The 24049-nt window shown below is 39.0% G+C and overlaps 1 protein-coding gene across 2 annotated transcripts in view; it reads right to left on the bottom strand.

Annotated features, from left to right (window-relative positions):
• LOC111225196 (guanine nucleotide-binding protein G(o) subunit alpha) overlaps positions 1–24049 on the bottom strand; it is an 81553-nt gene that overhangs the window by 3189 nt on the left and 54315 nt on the right. The window contains exons 5-8 of one of the 2 annotated variants that reach the window (XM_022749922.1): positions 17084–17212; positions 15333–15462; positions 9604–9757; positions 5924–7781 (exon numbers count right to left, since the gene is read on the bottom strand). In XM_022749922.1, the coding sequence (XP_022605643.1) occupies positions 7594–7781; positions 9604–9757; positions 15333–15462; positions 17084–17212 (601 nt within the window). In that variant the 3' untranslated portion in view covers positions 5924–7593. Of the gene's footprint in view, positions 1–4; positions 159–5923; positions 7782–9603; positions 9758–15332; positions 15463–17083; positions 17213–24049 lie in introns of those variants that run through there. The other variant, XM_022749923.1, reaches the window with a different exon arrangement.

A 24049-nucleotide genomic window follows, 5' to 3' on the forward strand; every position in this document is an offset into this window, starting at 1 on the left:
TTACCTGTGTATTCGGGGAAGCAGATGCTGAGCGCAGACTTCTTGATCTTCTCTGCAAACAGATCCTTCTTGTTGAGGAAGAGGATGATGGAGGTGTCGATGAAGAACTTGTTGTTGCAGATGGAGTCGAACAGCATCAGAGACTCGTGCATGCGATTCTGTGGCGGGAGAAGGAGGGAGAAAGAAAGGGATGAAAAAAATGGTGAAAGAATGAGATGGAAATACAACAAATTTTTCTGCACATTTACTGCCTGTGCATCTTTAATTGAATTAAGTGCAACACTCTGCATGCACATTGTGCGGTAACAAAGATGCTGACTGAGGAGAAGGATCTCTTTGTCTCACACTGAAATGCCAACAAGAAAAAGTGGCGGTTACAAAATGAGCCTGTTCAGGAAATATTTGTTTTTAATAAATAATCATTGTCGAGGAAAACACACAGAAGAGTGAGTCAGAAAAATATCATCGTATTCTTTACAACACACACACACACACACACACACACACACACACACACACACACAAATAATCACACGTATTAAGTTACTCATGTGGTGCTTTATTATCATTTTTCTCACGTATAAATACAACGTTCAATAAATTATCACAGCAGTGACGGAGTTACAGCAGATACATTTTACTCACAGTGCTCAGTAAAATACAGCAGTCACACACACACATACATACACACACATACACGCAAATACACACATTTGCTGTGGGTGATCTGTACATTATAGACAGGTGTTGGTTGGTACTGACGCAGAGTGAACAGACGGGTTAAATGGACATTGAAAGCTAAAACAGATGCAGCAGTGAGAGCATGAGTGCAGGAACATTTACCAGTTTATTCTCCGCCTCTTTAATTCTACCCAAGTTCATTATGGTCATGTGCCCTGCGGCTTTCTGATTTCTCTCCCAGTCCAGCGGTAGAGCGGGGATCTCCCTGACTTTGCAGGGGCTTAAGTGCTCATTTCATCGGTTGGTAAAGTTGAGTGGGAACAGAACATATTTTAAGATGACCCAAAAGCATTTGCAGGCAAAACTCAAGTTTCTAAATTTAGCATAAATAAGGCAAAAAAAAGACACAAGAGCTCATTTAAATCTTAAATAGGAAGCATTTGACACTAAATTTTGGATTGAAATTCAGTCTGAATAGTTCTTCATTTGGCTGCCATTGTGACATTTCAACAGCTTTTTTATGTTGCTAAGGTTTTGACTTGGCACAAGGTGCTCACGTTGCTTTTGTAATACCACCTGCAGCCCAGAGAAGCAGCATCACAGGACCTTTGTTATCTGAATGGACCACTGATTGTATTATCCACACCAGGGCCAGCCACTGAAAAAACAAACAAAAAAAACCCCCCACACAGTACTACCCATAAACCCTCCCAAGCTCCCTTTCCTCAGACTACATTACCCACAAATCTCTCCTTCACTGCAGCATATGGGAATCCATAATTTATTGTTGTGACTGATGCAAGACATAAACTACATTACCCACTATCCTCTTGGCCTCGCCTGTTGATGTGATTTCGCACTGGTTGTTTGGGGTTTATTGGTAATTCATCAGGAGTAGGGTCAAGCACAAACACATATATACTGTGTATACACACACACACACACACACACACACACACACACACACACACACACACACACACACACAGTGATCTGCTCATAGTTCTTCTCCGTGGAAGAATCAATCCTGTCTTCACCTTACAAAACACTCATAGCTTTAGAGCCTCAGTGTCGCAGGGAGCGGCGGGCGGAGTGGATCAGAGAGAGAAGGACAAGAGGTTTAGGTCTAAGAAACAAAGACACAGATGAGACACAGTTCCACTTGTGAAGTACCACATCTTTCTCGGTTTGTGTGTCTGTCTTTCGCTTGAAAAGACCAAAGTGGCTTCAAAAGGATGAAGCACAAGTAGAGCTCGTAATCAAGCTGCTGCCCTGTATATTCTCCCCCGATTAGAAAGGTTTATTTTATTTAGTTTCAGAATTAATTTCAATTGCGATGGGCATGATTTCAACATATCACATACACTTTAAAGTTTCTAAGATCATGCTGGTGTGTTTCAGATTTGTTCAAACCTCATCTCACCAACATTTAAAATGGCAGTTCCAATACAAGTGCTATGATTAGTGGCCTGACAAGTTTTGTCTAAAGTTTAACTTTGTTGAACCCTGACACGCAAATTTAATTGAATGGAGCCAAAATGGAGGATTCTATCATAACTTATTAGTTTTATTTTTTACCTCTGGTGAAATATAAACTGCTCTAAAAAATAGACACAAGACAAGAGCTGATAATTCAAGTACATCTCTTGAATTAACTGTAGGAACCTATTGTCCTGTTAGTGACCAAGCTCAAGAGCTTAATAACTAACAGTAGATCTTTAATCTGTTTTTTTTCTAGGCTTCCACGTGTTTTTAGAAAACTTAAATCATTTTGTAACTTGTTTGAATTAGGCACTTAAAGGTTTGAATTTCCACACAATGATAATGACTTTTTGACAACAGTAAAAGTAAAACATGATGCTCACAGTGTGATAGACTGAAATCAAAAGCTGGCTGAAAGGTTGGAAACATTTCAGTATTATTTAAGTAAACTGTGTGGGATTTGTAGCAGCTGATTTAGATTTGCAAAAACACAGTTATGGTCCTTTAAATTCAATTCCTTGCTAATGTTGCAAAAATATTCGAGTGTTGTTACATATTGTGAATAAACTGAAGGTTAACTCACTTTTAAATGCATCTGATATCACTCTAACTGATTTAGTTTGCCACTGAAGAACGTGTACAGCAGAATCACGGATACGTCTTGCTCTGTGCACTGCCCGAGGTTAACACAGGCATGAAAGAAGTTGGAAGACAAAGCTACGAAAAGTGTGCTGCTGTTACCACCCTGAGGGCAAATAAATCATCTGAATGTGAATTGGAGCTTGCTAAATTAGTGTGAATGGAAATTTCACCAGCCCGCTGCTCTACAGCTTGTGTCTACTGCTGGCTGCCCTTTGGTCAAGGGCCATATCCAAAAAACTATTTAAACGGGTGTCTAATTTTAATCATAACAGAAATGTGTGTGTACTGTCCTGCATTCTGTGAGGATGATGCTAAACAAATGCTGAATCAAACCCATGTTACTGGAAAATCCTGTTATTAAACTGCACAAGTGTGGATTTCTACTATTACACAAATTAAAATGTATATACAGTATAATGTATGTATAGTGAATAGTTTGTTTTTATCTTTTCTGAGTACTGCATTTGAAAGACCCTCCAAATGTAAACATTAGGCACAGATGCTCATTGTTTTCATCACGTCAGGGTAAGATATTTCAAACAAAGCTGGACACATGCTTATGTACATATGTTTACAAAAAGGAGGGAAGCTTCTAATGATAGGGGGGAGTAGAGCAGTAATAAGTTGATTAATAGAAATGGAAAAACTCATCATTTTTGCATTAAATTGAGACCAAAATACTTTTGATATTTTCTGTATATTTTACGCCATATCTTCCTGAAAACAACAATGAAGCAGTTAATGCAGCACGATCACTTTACTTTCATATCGAGTAATAAATCTAATAAATCTAATAAACTAAATGCCTTAAGCACCAGTGGCAGCAGGTTTCTTGTTTGGCAAGAGAACCAAAAAACATCTGAGGCCGGTTGGATACGGTGGTATTATTTGGCACTGGCAAGTAAGGTGTTGTGACATTTTGAAGTCCCATGGGCATGTTTGTGTCTTCAGTGCATGTGTATGCATGTGTGCGTGTGTCTAGGGCCTGTCTGTGTGGAAAGGGTAGACAGGTGCCTTCTGGGTAATTAATCCACAGATACTGACTCCACCACAACACCCATGGGCTGATATTGTCTCTCACACAAGACATAGACACACATGCATGCAGGTACGCACACACAGTTACCTTTCCTGTACTATTAACAGACACACATGTAGGTAACTGTATACAATCTGTAAACACACACACACACACAAAATAGACAGAAACAGGCGCACACACACAGACACACAGACACACACACACACACACACACACACACACACACACACAGACACACACACACACACAAAGCAGGCTGATCAACAGCCTTAGGCAGCTTTCTGTCGCTAATTAGGAAATGTTGGCACAGATGTGTTAGGAAGAGCTGATGACGTCATCTACCTGTCTAAAAAATAAAAAATCGCAGCTCTGGCAGAGGGAGGAGACAAACCCTCGCTGTTTGAGTATGAGGGGAAGAGAGAAATAAAGCAAACACCTTGCTCATGAATAAATAAAGAAGCTCTCCACCTCTGTTTGCCAGGGAGCACTCATACCTGCAACGCTATAAACACACTCAGTTCAGTAAATTCAACAAAGTCCCACAGACAAGAAGAGCTCAATTTCTATATAATGCTGTAAACTTCTGCTTATAAAGAGAGGAGGAAGGAGATGATGATATTTTCCTGGTATTACATGCCTCTTTCTGGTTTTAATACCAAAACTCAAATTCAAACTGTTCCTACAAATAGCACATATCAATCTTCATTTCAGCTAAAGTGTGCACTACATCAAACCTCAATCCTACAGCAGCTCTGGGATGTCTACCCACCACCAGAAATGGACCTCATTTAGCAAAAACGGAAACATCAGGGCTAAAACAATAGTCACAAGGTTGACCATTCTTGTCCCAGAGGACTGTGTGTACTCACCACCACCCAATCTTTCAAAGCTCACCTCTGGTTTATTAAGGCAGAGTGGTGGACAATTGGGATATGACACTGCACAGCCCAACACAATGAATGCAGCCCTACGGCCGTATAAAATCAATGCTTCCATTGAAGCATTATCTGGGAATTGTCTGGTTGAGTCAGCACACTATCTCTTGTACCTCTTTGTTTAAAGTGATTTTATAGTGGACCAATGCATGCAGCAACATGAGAGCCTGGAAAATCTATTTTAAAATGTGAACAGGTGATGGCAACCTCGTTCTCACACAAATAGCAACTTCCTTGCTAAATGTGAATTTAACTTAATGGGAAAAAAAACAGAAACAAAAAGAAAATGTTCACATTTTCTCTTCTAAATCTGATCAAAAGTACAATTTTCAATTTTCCCCGTGAGTGAAATTCATCCAAGACTAAAACACATGGACTGTGGAATAACAACACTGACACAGAATGACATTTTTCATTATTCATTTCTGCTGTATGAACCCTTACAGGGTTGTGTCTAAGGAAATGATAAACAACCACTGCTCAAACCACAATTAAGAGAGCATGGTAGTAGTTGTGACACCACAAAATATAATTCTTATATTCTAATCGTGGTTATAGAATATTTCAATTGACACATTACTTCTTTGTAGCTGTCTGCCACAGTTTCTTTTTTTTTTTGTGATACTACCATTACCAAAGTCAGAACTGTTCAAATCCTTCACATAGAGGCTTTAAGGTGGGAATATTGAACTTTAAAAATCTGAAGTGGTCAACAAACAACAAAAAACTAGAGACCCTCTTCCGACGGGATCACATCAGCTATGACGCGTTCTGACCCATGAGTACTCAGCAGTCATTATTACATTATTACTACATTATTGCATGAATACTCAGTCTTTACGGGTCAGATCACAACTATTGTTGAACTCGGCCTTCATTTTAATCTCAACTACACTCCTGTGAATCTTTGTGACTGTATCTTGCAAAATCTGTCCAGACATATAAACACCTGCCAAAACGCTTAACCACCTCTGTGGTAGTTCCCGCCACAGTAGGTGTCTCGCAGGCACGCATGCACACACACACACACACACCTCAAAAGGTGAAAACAATACCAGCCACACGCTATCATAGCTGGTAAAAAAAAAAAAAAAAGTGACTTCAAACTGAAAAATAAGTGAGAGTCATGTTTCATAACCGAGATTATTTCTGGTCTAATTACATTTAGTATTCTGAACAATCCTCTCCCCCCGAAAATCCCTCTGCTCCCGCAGGTTTTCAGTGAGAGAAGCTTTGCTATATTGAAGTTGACATGAGGCTCTTATGATCCTACATGTTTCTCTGAGGCCTTTGAGGGTAGGATAAGATGAATGGACAGGGTACCATTAATTAGTCCTATTTGTTGAATCCAGAACTCACAAAGGCATCACACTGTTTAATATGGAACTCTGTACAGGCCAATATCAAATAAATAAATTCAGTATATACAATAAAAATACATTATGAACTTAATAATCATATGAAAAAGTGCTAAATTCAATGTAAAATTACTTAATTATGGTTCATTCTTATTTAATTATAGCAATTTCAAAATGTACCTTTTAACAAGTTTCTTCTTATTTCAGGGAGACATTAAAAGAAATATTTTAAATGAACTGTTAAACTATTACTGTGAAAACACATTATTATGATCATTATAATGAGTTCGATTTTAATTTAACGTCATAATGATGAGTTCATCTATTTTCTTCAGTATTTATCTATTATGGTTTTGGTTCATTGCATCTTTTATTTATGTATGCATTTATGTATTTATTTAAGATTAGCCGTTTTGAAGTTCCACAGTTTAATGGGCATGGCTAAATGCAACAGTCTGACACTATGCAGTGTACCACAAACATCAGAGGAATGAATATCACAACACGGCATGAGCGAAGTTGTTTTTTGCAGAAATATAGGGAGAGAGAGAGGGTGGAGTATGACATGCAACAAAGGTCCCCAGCTGGAATTTAAATTGTGACATCACAGTTGTATAGTATGTGCCCTAACCCCTTGGCCGCCAGAGTGCCCCTGACATACAGGGGCTAATATCTCATATACATAATTAACTCTGAAGAACACCTCTCTGAACTAAACTGAGAGTGAACTGAACTTCTGATTAGGACTTGTTCATTGACATCGTTTAACGCAGTTTCACATTGGCCCTTCATGAACCTAACTGACTAAAATATAAGATATCAGAATGACAACTGACATTTTAAAATAATGAGAAATATCTCACAATTTCATTTTTGAGGACTACTCCTGGATTTCTTAGAGGGGTGCACTTAGACTGCATCTCATCTAGGGCAATGAGTAAGGCACTGCTATATGTACAAATAAGTCCCAGGAACCTCGTGTCCCAGAGGAGTTAACTCTAGGTATTGTGCAAAATATCTGCAGCACACCAGCAACAGATTTGGAGTTGAGATACAATCAAACACACAATGTACAGTGTACCTGGAATGTGCTGGTGGTTCTTTGCTAGGAACTGACATGATGAATGAAAAAAGGCAAATAGATTAAATAACATCTCAACCAACCAATCAATTCGTTAATTAAGAGTCAAGTTGAACCAATGATCAGCCTTATGGTTAAGCAGTACGATGACATCATGACCACAACTCACACCCCATATTTGACACAATTACACAATGACATGAGCCACACAACCTATGTGGTATACCACAATAGTTGTGTGATAGATACCACATAGGTTGTGTGGCATATACCACATAGGTTGTACCAAATGTATTTACCCACGTAGGTACCACATGGGTAAATACAAGTCAAACACCCATCTTGCATATTGGCTAACATTTAATAGCATCATTAGTAAAGGCCACAGCCCCGCAAGTTATTCGCTATGATGACATCAGTAACAGCATCAAAGACAAACTGGATGTTGTTGGTGTCTGTAGCGCAGGTCACGTGGGAGTAGACCTCCTTGTTGGGCGACTTGTTCTTGCTCTCGTAGTGAGACTTAATGTAGGCTATTCCTTCCAAGTAAGTGTCTGGACCTAAGGAGAGAGATGACATATAGTGGGAGTTAGGTGAAGGCTTAAAAGCTGTTGTCATCTGAACCTTTGTATCAGTGGGCTGTACCTCATTTTCTGCATCAGCAGGATTTTTCTCATATTTTCTGAAAACATAACCTTTGACTTTCGAGCTCAGCACACATACTGCTGAATGTGTTACTCTGTGTTGTGCGGAGGGTTGTGCTTACCGCTCGCTAAAAAAAATATAATACATCGACAACTTCCTCAGACAAAATGGAAAAGGTGGTTTTGTGCAGACAAATTAAATGTAATGGAAAATCTTGATAGCGTTGGCAAAAGCTGCCAGTTTCTGAGTATTACCAATGTATTATAGTCTTTACAGAGCAACAGAACAAGACTGTGACAGAGGGATGAAGGACAAAAGGGATGGGGCCATTATTCATACTGTATATTGATTAATTTTTCAGCAGTGACAGATCTACTATGTGCCCATTTAGCTCAAGTCAATTATGAACTGTAAGAATTAGTTCTGCTGTAATGCAAGAATTTGGCGGTGGCTTTAACCAAGAGCTTTACTTTGTTATAATGCTTTTGGAACGAGTAAGATCACAGTGATTGGAGTAATTTGTGTTGGAAGTGTCACTAACATCTATCTGGGTCTCAGCTATTAGCAGCACTGTGGTTTGTCTGGCTGCTTCATCAGAATAGGCAATAGCGTTCTGCTATGTAAAAGGACGACAAGATGAAAAAAAGAGGAGAGGAAACAGGTTTGGAATTCTAATTTTCTCTTTCTCACAGTCTTGCTGTTTTGGTCTCTCCCCATGTTGCTTTCCCACAGTCTTGAGCTTTCTATTCTTTTTTTCTTTTCTCACACTCTTGCTTTCTCTGTCTCTGTGGCGTTCTCACGTTCTATTGTTTCTTGTCTCTCAGTTCCTCTCGTCTCTCTTACACTCAAGCTCCTCTTGTGTCACTCCTGATTTCATTCACTGTTTCACTCGTTGTACTTGTTTGACTCTCATTTTTGTTTTGTTCCACAGTCAGAGTCTATCTGCTCTGCCTTCTAATCTTTGAGTTCCCACCCTGTGTATTGTCCTCCTCTCCATTTCTACTTCAGTAAACAGCTATCTGCAGATATCAGCCTAATGTCAAGAATCACACAGACTTTTCTGCTCTATCTCTGCTGAAACTGATTATAAATGTGGATGTATGAGCTGTACTTTGTTGTAGCTTCTGTCCTGAGTTGGAGGTACAAATACTACATCCATATTTACAATTAAGGCATTTTTGGGGCCATTATAAGTAAATAATTGAGTCATTCAAGAGAGAGAAAAATTTAAATACATATTTTTAGTTTGTTTACACGTATGCATAAATCAACCTGATGAATGCTCTGTGGAGCCATATTGAGCCACATTGGGACAAACAGCGACTCCACCACATGAGACACGATGCCTCTCAAACAGCTGCATTGTTGTCAAGTGGGAACACTTAAAGAAACACCACTTCAACTTTGAATGGTGCAGTTATTTGAATATGCATGTAGTGTGTAGTATTATCCAGATATCACCGAGATCAGCTCAAAACACCGTCCCATTTGAGGCTACGTGACTAAAGAGCAGACAGGCATCAGACTGGATTGCCCCTACATTTTCAGGAGCTGGTTTTAGTGTTAAAATGCTTGGTCAGTAAGTCTTAAAATTAGGACTGTTTGTCTTATCTTAATGTTTTGTAAGTGCTGTGTGGAGGCAGCCTCACCTCAGCTGCCACAGTACCTCCTAATGTCCACATAAATATATACAGAATATATTAATGAACATTCACTCTGAAGTATATAGATATGTACCAGTGTATTCGGAGAAGCAGATGGACAGTGGTGACTTGCTGATCTTGCTTTCAAAGAGGTCCTTCTTGTTCAGGAAGAGGATGATGGAGGTGTCCTTAAACCACTTGTTGTTACAGATGGAATCAAAGAGCTTCAGAGACTCGTGCATGCGGTTCTGTAGGAGACATTAGCACGGGCTGAATGGGCTTCAAAACATACTCTCATGCATTCTCACAGACACATACTGCAGATTCTTACATGAATGAAATGTAAATGTGTTCAGAAAACACATGCACACTCCTGCACACGAGTAATCAAGATCACACATACCAAGTACACACTATCGAAACAGAGAGAGGAACCTCGAAAAATAAAAACAAAAGAGCAGAGCAGAAGTACTGAGGGGTTCCTCTCGTCTATCGACACTGTTCTGCTGCTGCGTGTTGAGCATATATTTGTCTGTGTGTGTTGATCACCATATAAGTAAAAGGAATTATTAGTAAGCTGCTTGCTGCCAAAGAGTTAAACAAAGCCATGCACTTTTAGCTTGTTAGCTGTGAGCTACTGTTTGCTCTAACTGTAGTACACTGAAAAAGTGATCACTTAAAGGTACCCTGTGGAGTTTTGGACCACTGGGGGCACTGTAATGTTTTGTTTGCATCACATGTTCAGCATTTTTGCCATCTGCAGAAAGCAGCAACAGTTTGTGGAAACTATGAACTAAAAAGTAGCAGTGTACCAGTAAAGGAGGAGTGGCAGAAGAAGAAAACCGATGTCAATATAGCACATTCAAATTAAAAGCTTCAAAAGTGTTTTCTAAGGTGGTTAACTGATGTAATTGAACTCACTCAAACTTTTAGGCCAGATACGCTTAAAAAATAAATGCTGTTTACAAAGAAAACTCCACAGGGTTATTAAAGAATAAATACTATATTAAAAACAAGATATTAGGCATAGATGTAAATACTGTTGAATTCTAAAATGAAGCTAAAATGGTTAAAAAGCATGAAAACTATCCTTAATACATTAAAGATTAAATTAATTTAAGTATTTGATTTTTTTCATCATTAGGCACTTCTTCATGTTAGTAGTTCATGTTTTTTTCCACTGAACCACTGGCTCCCTAGGTTGAGTTGTAAACACTGCTTTGTTAAAAAATGTGCTTTATAAATCATTCCATCTTGGCTATTTCTCACCAGAATCCAATGTTGTGTTCGCTGATGAAATCTGTAGAAAAGCAAACTAGCTGATGGCATTATGTTTTAATGCTCATGCAAAAAACAAAAATCAAGAAACCTAGTCGTGCTGCATGGAAGTGCCTAATGAAGAAAACAGATAAGACTTAGATTCATTTAAAGAATGAGTTGAAAGCAGTTTCTCTCTGGTTATGATCCTTTGTTGCCAATGAAGAATATATGATTGATGGGGCCCATCAACCAATCAGATTAGTGGAAAAACAGAACTGTAGCAAATTACTGCAGATTTAGGTAATGCAGCCTCACAGAGGAATGGCAGAAGGCAGGAGGTTTGAATAGTTAACAGTAATTTAGAGGAAGAACTTCGCGATCAGACAGAAAGAACACACAGATACACAGAAGTCGATAGCTAGATAGCTAGCTAGATAGCTAGATAGATAGCTAGATAGCTAGATAGATAGATAGATAGATAGATAGATAGATAGATAGATAGATAGATAGATAGATAGATAGATAGATAGGGATTCGTGGGTTCACAAACAAAAAGAGGCACTGCTTTCAACTCTTGGTGGGTGTATCAACCTATCAGGAGGTTTCATACCTTTCTGTGCGTGGAACATCTGTAGAAGATCTTACTGCTGATTGGTTAGAGAGGACAGTCGATGGCGAGAGTGACAGGAGGAGTGGAAGGAGCCAGAGATGCTGCAGGGCTGAGCTTAGAGCAGGAACAGAAAATGCAAGGGGCCCACCCACCCACATCCCACTTCTCTTGTATGTTCCCCTAATCCAGTGGTCACCCAGAGCAGTTATCATTTCAGACAATAGTCTGTGGCTGCGTTCAAAAAGTCTTTTTTGCTTAGGAAGGTCCCTAACTGTGTGAAATGACCCGGAAGTATCTAAGTGGTAGCCATGATAAGATCTGGTCGAATTATCCAACTGCTAAGGAAAGGTGCTTCAGTCCTTCCTTTCCTATCTGCACAAGTCGTTTTCTTATCTCCAGTGTCTCGTAATTCCTCGCGCCAGCAACATTTAAAGCGATGCACAATTCAACGTCAATAGCATAATTACGTAGACTATTTTAAGTGCAGTTGGATTCTCTTAGCACCTGAGTGGTCTTTTCCTAAATCCTTATGAATTCTCTTGAATGAATTCTCACATTTTTCCTTGACCCGGTGAAGGACAGGAAGGAAAAGTGGTTAGGAAAAGTTGTTTTTGTTGCTGCCCATGTCTGTCCATCTGTATACGAGTGTGTTGTCAGAGAAACAAGACAAGGACAGCCAGAGAAAAACACAATGCAAGCAGTTCTTGAACAGAAAGAAGTACACAGAAGTACGTGTGGTGCTAGTGCATGTAGTACTGGATATGTTTGTGTTCATACGTCACACAGATGCTTATATAGATATACTCTTAACAGTCAAAACCTTTAGCATGGGGCCCCTGGTCTTTTATCTCTTTCCTGTCCTAGCAAAATGAGAACAGTAGAAATCCACAAACCAAACAGAAAACCTGCTCTGGCACCTTATAAATCTTGCAATAGCAGATCCATGTCTTTTAGGTACTGCAAATGACAGGGTATCTGCAGGTCTTTAGAAGCATTTCATCTATTTTTCTCAAAAAAGGCCTTAGGATATTAACAAGTCTAAAAAACCTTGGGTAAATGGAAATGTTAGAAAAACGTTTTTGTATCCAACTGCAAGCTGTTGGGAGAAATTATTCACTTATAAACTAAAAGAGGGATTGTTGTGACAGAGGATTATACTTGCATGTGGAGTTTCAGTCAGCACCATCAGACCTGTAGCAGACACTAACACCACTGCTAGCTACATCAGCTAGGGAACCTGTCTCATAGTGGGGAAGTGTTGGTTTTAGAAAATAAATAATTTTTTGGCTAATGCATCCATCCATGTTATTCTGCTTTTCTGCTTCAGCTCACATTAACTTGCATTAATTATATCATTAGGAGTTATTATATATACTCGTGGGAAGTAGTAAACAAATGCATTGATTTTCCATTATACTTTCATACTTTAGCTAATGTAATAACATAACTTGGTGAACCATGCAGAAACCCTGAGTGAACAGCAAAAGATAATGCTTTTGTTTGTTTCAGTACAACTTGTTTTACTTAATACTAAAAAATATATACAGTATATATAAATGCAAATGTCACGATCTATCACCCTTTTATTTCCTTAAGTACATTTTACATGCTAGTGGTTACATGACTACAGGAAACCGCAAAAACTCTGTCACATTTGTTGACATTCTGAAAATCGGCATTTGCACCTCAAAACACTGTTTCATGTAGACATAGGCTCTGGATTTAGGCAGCTTGAAAAAGCCTTTCAAGTAGACCTTATCAATAAACAATACAGTATGAATTGTATATGCAGTATCTTGCTTTGGAAGAGAATTTAAGCTACAATAAAAAAAAAATCTGCCTCTAGGTTCTTAGTATTATGGCAAAATGTTGTCATTGTAATTAAATTCACAGCCTGTTAGTGGCTTTAATCAACTGCCCAAAAGGGATATATGTATGACTTCATCACTCCCATTAGTGGGGGATTGTTATCTGTCCTGCCTGATTGTGGAATATTGTTGCTGTGCAAAGTGCCTGTAATTTCTGAATAACATGCCATGGATGTCTCTGGACTTGGGAGCCCACTGAAAAACATTTGGTTATTTGCCTGGTGATTGAAACTCCCACACTAATGTTTGCTCTTTAAAAATAATAACACATAAGGTTGATACCATTAGCAGACCTGCTACTAATGTTGTCTGAGCAGATCTGTGATGTTTACTGGATTTGTATTATCTGTTGTTGTTTGTAATTGTGACTGGTAATTTCACACACTTTTTATCACATACTGCCTTGTCTACTTCTATTTCATTTAGATTTTGAAGATTTCTCAGAAAGATGCACCGGCAACCACCAAACAACGGACCTGAACTTGTATTTTAGCTGTGTGCTGTGTTGGGGTAAAAGAAATCACAATATTACGGTAAAACAGCCCCTTAATCAAAACATGTTTCATCCTTGCACTGCTGTCTGATCCACTGAGGTATCTGAAGTCAAATATGCGGCACGCAAACTAGAACCTGTTTCAGAGCAGGTTTTATGATGGATAGTTCATTCCTCATCTGACGTTCTTCTGGCGCTCCCAGCTCAGAGGGAGGCTTGATGACATCTGCATAAATAGAGCAGCTACTGAACACAATTTCCCTGCCTGGAATTCTCCAAGGATACACTTCAGGCTTATAAATAGCATTGAGCACTATGCATTCAAATCAACTTATTTGTTTTAGACGACATGACATTGTCTTTATAGCCACATGGTGGGTTGTGGCCTTTTATTGAGGAAACACTGAGCTACTCGATCGTAACTGTTTTACTGTTTTATTTATTTTAACCAAATATCAAATCAGTCCACACTGCTCTCCAGAGCCCTTACAGTTCTCAAACACCGACTCTTTTCAATATGCAAAAATTATACTAAACCAAAAAGAAATGTTTTTTAGTGATACTTTTTTTAAGGGTATTTAATGCTTTTTCCTTAAAGTGAAGTAAATAAAGTACATTTCAACACCTACTGTGTATCTCAGAATCTACAGTCACCATAATGTGCCTTTTGTAACCTAATATTCATGAGTTACTGTACCTGTCCTTCCTGTTATTTAAAGCAGATCATTTGCTTTGCCCAGACTGCAACTTAGTTTGCAGTGTCTATTCAGGGAAGAATGGTTTGCATAGAGAAAAATAACTCACAGATACAATGATCCTTTGTATTTTTGCACAGGAACCGTCCAGCAGTGTGTGTACCAGAGCTGGGGGACTGTCCAACTAAGTGTTTTGTTAAACAAACAAGTCCAAAAAGTATTTTCAATAGCGCCGTCGGTGCTAGTCTGTTAATCTATTTACATGTTCTGTCGTGATATTAATCAGCACATTTTGGTATACCAAGATGAGATCCAGAAGAAACACTGTGGAAATCCACAGAATTAATGTTGTGTTTTGATAGCAAGAAAACTATGGCTAAGGCAAACCAGTGTGATAAACCCATACATCAGATTGATGAGACAGATGTAAAGTAAGAGAAGCAGGAAGCAGATAAGTCTGCCTATAAGTCCTGTCATTCTATAATGAATATATAAAATATCTGTCATGGTTTAATTTATTTAGCAGCTCATGAAAGAGCAACAGAGACGTTTATCCCTTCCTGTCTCAGGCTGTTACACAGACCATGTGTTTAATGTCAGCTTACGTGTTTTTCCTACATACAGAACAAGTGAACACTGTCTTTATACTAGCTATTATATAGCCTGTGTCAAAATGTATTAAGGGACTATTTGCAATGTTGTTCCGCATCCTGAACACGTAAAGGAGCCTTGGATACACTACAATACAACTCTGATGCTTTTAGAAATAATGTTTCTTAAAAGGTCTATTCCAATATTTACAGTATAAATGGGTCATTAGGCTACACAGTGACAGAGAGAAAGCACCAGTGAGAGGGGCAGAGTGAGAGAGGTCATACATGTGACATGTGTCCTTACCGTGGTCTCGTCCTCATGCAGCACCTGGTCGTATCCGCTGAGTGCCACACAGAAAATGATGGCTGTGACATCCTCAAAACAGTGGATCCACTTCTTCCTCTCCGACCTCTGACCTCCCACATCAAACAGCCTAGTGGCCACAGAGAGACGGATGTGAAAAAGCACTCACTTATATATAGACACATAAAGACATTTTTTACATATCACTATGCAGTCACTCTCGTACATTCTGTCAGTTTTTATCTCAGTGTAAATTTTACTCTTCAATGAACAAGCAACTGGCACATTTTCATGTGTTGCATCACTGGTTTGTGTGACATTTCCTCTTCCCTGTGTATTTGCTCAATAACACATTTGAATGTAAGAGAGCCATTACTTTGTTCTCGCCATTGGAGATTTACTGAATCTGACAATATCTTTCTTTTATGGCACCTTTTTGGATATTGATGATGATTTAGGTCTGGTTTATACTTCATGTCATCTTGGGCTGATTGAATAGCTATTGAATACAAAAAAGCAAAGAGTGAATGCAACAGAGAAGCATTCAAGATGGATTGAAATCACTCTGAATGAAATAAAAGTGTTTTAATTACCAGCTGTGTGTGGCTTTACAAGGTAAAAACAATACCAGCAATACCTGTGTGTTTTATCAAGGCAAAATGTAGTCCTGGAGACACTTACTGTACACCTACCACAGAGGAGATATTCAGTACTTTGGCAGTACTGAAAAATCTAGGTCTCATCTAGATTTTACCTGGATAAGACACACTTTAAAAGACACAAGTAAAAGGGGCCTTTGGACATTTTTAATGTGTTTCTCCTGTCTGTCCTCTCCATCCATATTTTTGCTAGCTTAGTCGGAGTTAAATGGACTGACAGTATGACAGTGTTGTGACCACAGGATTAAGTCTGCGAGTGTTGTCTTATGCTGCATTATAATCTACAGAGAGAGAACAGTGGAAACACCACCAGTCACTGTAAAAGACCACCTGATAGTAAATGTCCAAAGCACAACCTGTGAGATTATGAGGAATACAGTAGAGCTGAATCTTATCTGAGACTACATTTTTCCAGTAATTCACCTCATGTCTTCACAGTTGAGAATGACCACTTTCTCACGTATAAACTGTTTTTTTGTTGTGGCTAGAACAGAGTTCTAGATGTGATGGGTATAATGGTAGGAAGGTTAGTGGTTTACACCCAGTGCAGGAATACTGTTGTCTCCCACTCACTGCCTGACTGCCAGTAATAGCAACTGAGCTGGCAGTATTTAGGCTTCTACAAAAACACACCCAGCACACCACCTACTCACCTGTAAGCGTAACAGTATAAAGCATCATTTAGCAGAACTAACATTTCTCTGCATATTTAAAATTAATGTGTGTATCTGAACATAAAATATGATGTGTGTAAATGAGAAAGACTGAGACAGAAAGTAATAGGAAAAGTGAAAGAAACATCATTCACACAAGAGGGACAGATATGGTAATTAAAGTAGAGGTCAGGACAAGACTCCTCCCCTCTTTTCTCTTTTCTTTCCTCCTACAGTCCCATAATGCCTCTCCTCCTCTCTGCCATTGGTCCCATAGCTCCTTGCACTAATTGAATCAGATCTCATTAAAAAAGGCAGACAATCATAAATATAGACACGTGTTTAACGCATTTAATCCTATTAATTACAGACAGGAGTTCCTCCTGTATGCATGGATAGAGGAGCAGACATCTAAAGAAAAAGGGGACTTAATACTGACCTGAAGTGAAGGTTTTTGAAGGTAAAGTGTGTCTCAACGATGCCTGTGGTCTTCACTCGGGTCCTCAGGATGTCCTGCTCTGTCGGCTGGTAGTCTGTTGCACCAATCCGATCTAGGCTGTCTAGGTAGCTGCACACAAACACACAGAGAAAATACAGACTGTAAATCAGCACCAGGCTACTTCTAGAGTAGTTATAACGAGGCATGGCAGGCCTGTCAAACTTTGGATTACTTCACATGCTGAAACCGTGTGCACTTGGCTGTTGTGCGGGCAATACTGAGTACACACAGAGTTTGGAGGATGGTAAATTTTTATAGCTTTTCCAAAACCAAAAACACAAGAGCAAAAGCACAATGAATGGATTAAACTGTGCTCTAATGTCGGCTGCAGCGTGTCTGGCTAACCAGTTTACTACTTGCAGGAGAAACTGAATGGTACAAGGCAAAAGAACAAAAACTCACATTACTTTGTGGAATTACTGGTATTATTAGAAATGCTCTGTTCATGACTAACACATCCACTGTGTAGTACTTCCCTTATTCATGAAAGCCTGTCCTGAATGCTATTAGAACATAGTGTAAGCGGCTCTGTACTGTTCTTTATTGGATTTGGGGAAGTTTAAACTTAAGCAACCACAGTCGATTTTACACAAGACAGGTTTGCCAAACACGCCGGTTAGTCCTCAAACTTAAAGCTTTTTCTCATAAGCTGGTGAGGATGGATGACTTTTCGCCTGGTACATGCAACATGCATGATATCATGTACGCAGCCATCAAATGTTTCTATACGATTCTCCTCAAGTCAGCTGGAAGCATTAAAAAGTCAAGACATCATTTTCAACCAACTCTTGGAGCTAGCATTAGTTTGATTAGCTGGGCTAGCAACTGCTGATACAATATGGCTAGAAATGAGAAGCTGGTTTTGTCTCTTTATTTAAAAATCAAGGACTCATTGTTCAAAAAAATTACTATGAATTTTGATGGTAAATCTGGCCACTATCATTGTAACCAGTATACTGATTTTTGCTGTTTGAAAATGGAAAGCTTGACAGGCGTAGCGACAGTAACTATCTAGGGCGGGGCTTAGCAAATGGCCAGTTCTCATACTGAGTGATGGTGAATGTGTTTTCATTGGGTGTTAAGCCACTCGTTCAAATGTCTGCCTCAGATCCACCAGGAGCTCCCTGCATCTCACCTCTTAGTCTCATTTAGTGTTGAGTTTTCTGATCACACTGACACAGTAGGAGAACCATCACTTCAAATGGATCTATCTGTATTCAAGTTTAAACTTAATAATGTATGTTATGGCTGGGATGGGCTAACAGTTAACATTACATAACAAGCACAATGAGACACCCACCCAATGGATTGCTGTCATTAATAATGAGAGTAAATGTGCTATTATACTTTGCCCCTGTATTGACTGCAGTTTCTTTCCTCTCACCAGAGGTCAGAGACCAAGTACAGATCAACACTGGTACAATGGTACCAGTGTTGATCTGTAGTGGGTCTCTGACCAGGAATCTATGTCCTCCTTATCTCTATTGGACGATTTATATGAAATGAATGGTCTTTTAATTTGTTCTACAGTACTTTAAATCAAATTTACTGGAAAACAGAAATTCCTTGGTGGTAACTTCAAGGATTATACTAATCTCCAGTGATACAGATTTTCATTGTCTCTGTTTTGCTGATACCTACAATGAATAAAAGCTGTCAGTACTAGTTGGCCGTGTACAATACAAATACATAAAGAAACTAAGTTACCACATTGAGTGGCCACTTGATAAGGAGTGAGAAAGGGAAGTAGGTAGGCGAGATGACTGTTCAGTTATGTAATGGAATATCTGTGGAAGTGGACCTTTATTTTTTAATGTAGAAGTATAAATCAAATAATCCTGAATAGCACAGTTCAAGAGATTCATTCTCTCAGCCCTTGGAGGGCGGCTCTCCTGGACATAACTACATTACTGGCAGAATGTTGCAGCATTTAAAATGACAATAGTGCAATTTCCAGGCTTAAAATGACAATTCAGCAGGGTGGACAAACGCCAGTGAGAATCTTTTACTTTTACTGTTATCAGACGTCATGTGTCCCTTACTTTTAACCCCGTGTATTTTGCCTTTACTGGGTTACAATGGTGTAATGCCCTGCCTGGAAGATTTTATCCCTTTCTTAATCTGACAGCTTCACCTCTAAAATCAAGTGCAGAGCGAGGTCTCCGCAGCTGAATTATACAAATTATTTTTCCACACAACAGCTATTCAGACACTGGTATTCTAAACCAGCAGAGATGGACTGATAGTCAGGCAGTAAGTCAAAAGAGCAAGAGAGAATATAATATACCCACATCATGCATCCATATAGTGTAATGGATGTTTTTATTTATAGATCGGTGAGAGTGTTGTTTGAGAGCTTTTAAATGGATGCAGAGTTACTTCAAGAGCACAAGAGAAAAAGTCGATATTGGGCTGATGGTGCCAAGAAGTAGTTGGTACACACACACATTGCACTTGCTCACAGCTTCAGTGGTAAGAAATATTGATTACACAGAAAGGAATATGGGTTAGACTGGGGTTTGGAGAAGAAGTAGATAGGGAGAGCTGAGAGTGAGCGCAGAAAGAGAGAGTTTTTTTTTTTTTTCCTGGGCCACAATGAGACAAAGTGTTCTGCTGGACCTTGATTGGTTTTTAAATAGAAAATAAATACAAACATATAGCAGGTTGTAAACAGATCTGTCTACTACACTCAGAGAACCTGACAGGATGAATTTTAATGATCTGGTGTTACAACACATTTAAATTTACAAAATGAAAGGTTGTTGAATATATTAAAGGCAGTCAAACAATACAGAACACCTCATCACAAATGCAGCTCCAAAACAGATAGACACACTTTTACAGTGTAATGCTTAAGACATATACGAAAATATGAGAAAAATACTGTGGGTATTGCTTCATGATCAAATATATTCCAATACTTTATGGTTGTAATTCTATTGCTATTTTTCTTTAATTCATCACCGATGCAGCCTGTGCCAAAATTAGGAATATTAATTCTGTTCTAATCTTCTGAACAGTTTCTACAGTGGCCCTAATTCAAGTTCATGTATTGGTGGTTTGATGTGGTCACTTTTTAACAGAATCAGCCCAGAACTTGAATATAACAAAGATCAATCTGCCATTGCTTTACCAGATACATAAACCCAGGCTATAAGATCTGAAAAGCACCTCTGGCTCTACCCTCTGTCGCTGGATCCTGTAAGGTGTGCAAACGCCTTACAATAGTTAATGCAGTATACTGTATTCTTTCTTACACACACAAACACTACTTAAAACACTGCATAAGTACAAACAAACTGAATGCAATGTAAGTGATGATGGAGAAGTTTAATTAGCTGACCAGGATGTATTGTCCCCTGTCTTACCAAATGATGGCTGTCTTGCACATTTTTGTTGACTGACAACTGAAAGAAAAGCCATTTGTAGCCAATTTAAATTTGTGCTTCAGAGAGAAACCTTTTCAGAAAATACTAGTGTCAAGTCATGCTGACATACACAGAATCTATTGGATTGATCTGCTTCAGTGTGGGCCAAAGTTCAAAGATGATTCTGGCATTTATTGGAAAAGAATACAATAGAAAATCCAGATGAAATAAAGCCAAATAAAGATTACTGTGGGTAGCCAAGACAGGGACTTTTCATAGATGAACAGATTCTATAATTAATTAATTAATTAATAGTGATAATAATTGCTAGATGCAACCCAGTATCTGCTCTACAATGTCTCTTCTTCCTCTTTTTCCGGACAGAGTGACAAGTCTCCAGTATTTAAGGAATCAATTAACACCTGAAAATGCTAGTAGGCTGCAATCAAAATTGCCACTAATGCTGGAGCTCATAGCTGTCACTTTCATGACCTTTAGCACCGCAGGAGGTTGAACCCTCTCTGAATAGAGGCAGTCTGCTCTTCCTGCTCGCTGTTTTTACCCCCCAGTCATTATTCATAGAAGCATTTTTGACATGAACTCACACTAACACAAACGCTCACATTATTTAATGTATAGAACTCCTGTCCCCTCAAGGTTTATATCATTGTGTAGCCTGGTTTGTAGCTGGCATACAGTATGTGGACCACCACCGCATTAGTCTTTTTCCTCATCCTGACATTACTCTTCATGGTGCGCTAAGTCGATTAACACCAAGCCCCAGTGTATGCTTGTGAATGCCTGGTGATGTGCAGTATTACAGATTATCACTAAAAGAGTGTTGGGCACAAAAGAGAGACAACTGGAGAGAATGATGCCTGTGAGGTGATAATGACAAGGGCGAGCGCTTTTGTGTGTTTCCGGCATAGAAAGCTACTGAGTTTCTCCCGACAAGCTGCGATATTCACCACCGCCCCCTCAACAGTCTGTTAACACACACACACACACTCCACCCATCCCTCTGTCAGTCTCTTCTGTTTTCAGTAGTCTATAGTTTTGTTAATGTGTAAAAAGACTCATCACACTGACCACAAATTGAGGACTGGTGGACTGGTAGTCTCTGGTGCTTAAGTTACAGGACAGTAATATTGATCACTTGCTGTATTAACTCAAGTGCAATGACCCTACATTAGCCATTTACATTGGCATGTGGTTCACCACAGAAATAAAATCCATCAACCAACGTTATAATGCAGTAGCTTGCCAAGCCTACATCCACCGTACTGTAAAAAAACCATCATGTTTACATCAAAAAAGTTAATATATAAAAAATGATGCCAATTAAATGATGCCAATTATGCCTTGACATAATAATATACTAAGAAATACACATTAAAGCAATTGTATGTTTTTATAGGATCAGCCCAAGGGAGGTCAGCTCAACTGTCCTGCTTCATAGCTGCTGCTAAGTAACCAGCTTTTAGATGGTTAGTTGTCTCCCCTGCTGTGATGTTCCAACACATATTTACAACCAGCACTTGTCACTTGTCACAGAAGCTGCAGCAACATGATGCAACATGATACAACCCAGCCACAATATAAAAAGGATGTGAATCGACACAGGAAAAAGACTTGTCATTGGTTAGCAGAGCGAAGAAGAAGGAAATAAATCAGGAAATTTCACATGAGCAATGCATTCGCAAAACTGACAAGATCATGTAATCGATTTTTGTGTTTTAGAGTTGACTAAAGTAGCTCTCCATAATAACCTGTTGAGATGTTCAATGGTGTTAAATAACTGAATGCAAAGCATGTTGCAGAATCAATATCTGTAGCAAAGCGCAGAGTTATGCCATTTCGTCCAGCGTTTAAATACAATTCTAAACAGGTATACTCTGATTGCCTGCTATTAGTGGGCACTATGCACTTGATCAATTTCATATTGTCTTGCAATGTAAGAAACGAATGCACCGAGGCCACGCTCATGTCCAGAGTCCATTTAACTACTTCATCTGGCATTTTAATGTCACTGCATGTGTGTGTTTTGAGGATGGCGGCCAAGTGGGTACATGCATACCACGGTGTCACAAAGGCAGGGGATGTAAATCATAGACAGAGCATATGTGTATTGTGGTAAATAGGTCAGTACATGCAAGGCATTTGCACACAGATAGAGAGAGAGAGAGCAGTGGCTTCAGGGAAAACTTCCCCTACTCAGAATAGAGCTTTCTGCTTTCTATGTAATAAAAACACACATCACATGCATGTGCGATTACTAACACACACCCACACAAACATCCCCTACTCTTCCCACAGTTTTTTTCACTAAATGTCTGACTGTTGATCGTCTAACACTTTACAACCCTAACCCAAAAGACTGGCAACATGTCCTAACTTTAGAGAAATATCACACACACAAACACACACACAGTCAAACTGAGTGTGGTCTGATCATGTGATATCTGTCCTATCAGTTCATTGGCTGGCTGGCCTGTTCTGCTCCACAGGCCACAACATAATAGGAAGTGTGCATCAATCTTTAATGTGACATTTAACACAGACACACAAACTGACAGAGACTCACGCACAGACACACTCGCTTAACACTCACACACACAGCGGATGTTGTTTGAGTTAATTGACCACATGTAAATGTTGACAGGAATCAACTCCTTCCAAGATGTTTGCCACAATTAGAAATGACTCTCTCTCTCTCGCCATATATCTTGCTCTCTCATCATTTTTGACTTGCTGACTTTTTTTGTCCCATTTGTCTTGCAGTCTGTATCATTCAATCATGTTTTCTTTGCCTACACTGTTTTGATTTCTCATATTTAACTTTCCTTCCCTTATCTCACAATATCCTTTCACTATAGTACTATATCCTGTCCTTTCTCCTTCCATCTTTTCTCATGTTCTCTGTTCTCGTCACTGTTTATTCTGTCTTATGTTGCCTCTATGTTTGCATCAGCCTTGTTTCTACACATTTATTCTAAGTGAGAGATTCCCATTCAAAAGGTGCACTTGCTGTGATCTTGTCTATAGATGTGGTTTTTTATTTGTTCTATTCAGTCATCAGTTTATGGACTGAACTGTTGGACCATTGCCTCCTATTTCTACAGACGAAATAAAACACAACAAAGTAATATGTACTAAAATGATATATAAGATGGGGTTTGTTGCATCAGACATAACATTAGGCAGAAGTAGTGTTGCTATGGTAACATTCAGAATGGTGGCTGAGCCGTCGACCTGACCTATGTTTGATGTATCCAAATATATGATTTTACCAAGCACCTATCAGAAACAATGAATAAAATGTGTTGTATAGAGTTGGTGTGCAGTCTTTCATCTGGTCATGACACATCCTGCTGCCTCTGATGTCCGCACTCAGGACTTTTGTATGACTTTTCCCTCAGTTGAATATTATGAGCCAACGACTCACTAACATAAACATATTTTACTAGTATTCCCAGACGAAAATGACTTTGCGGTTTTCCCCATAAAAACCCTGTTGTCATATGACTTACATTGGTTT

This window comes from Seriola dumerili, unplaced genomic scaffold (genome assembly GCF_002260705.1).
Source record: "Seriola dumerili isolate Sdu_G_001 unplaced genomic scaffold, Sdu_1.0 BDQW01000147.1, whole genome shotgun sequence".
NCBI classification, from domain to species: Eukaryota; Metazoa; Chordata; class Actinopteri; order Carangiformes; family Carangidae; genus Seriola; species Seriola dumerili.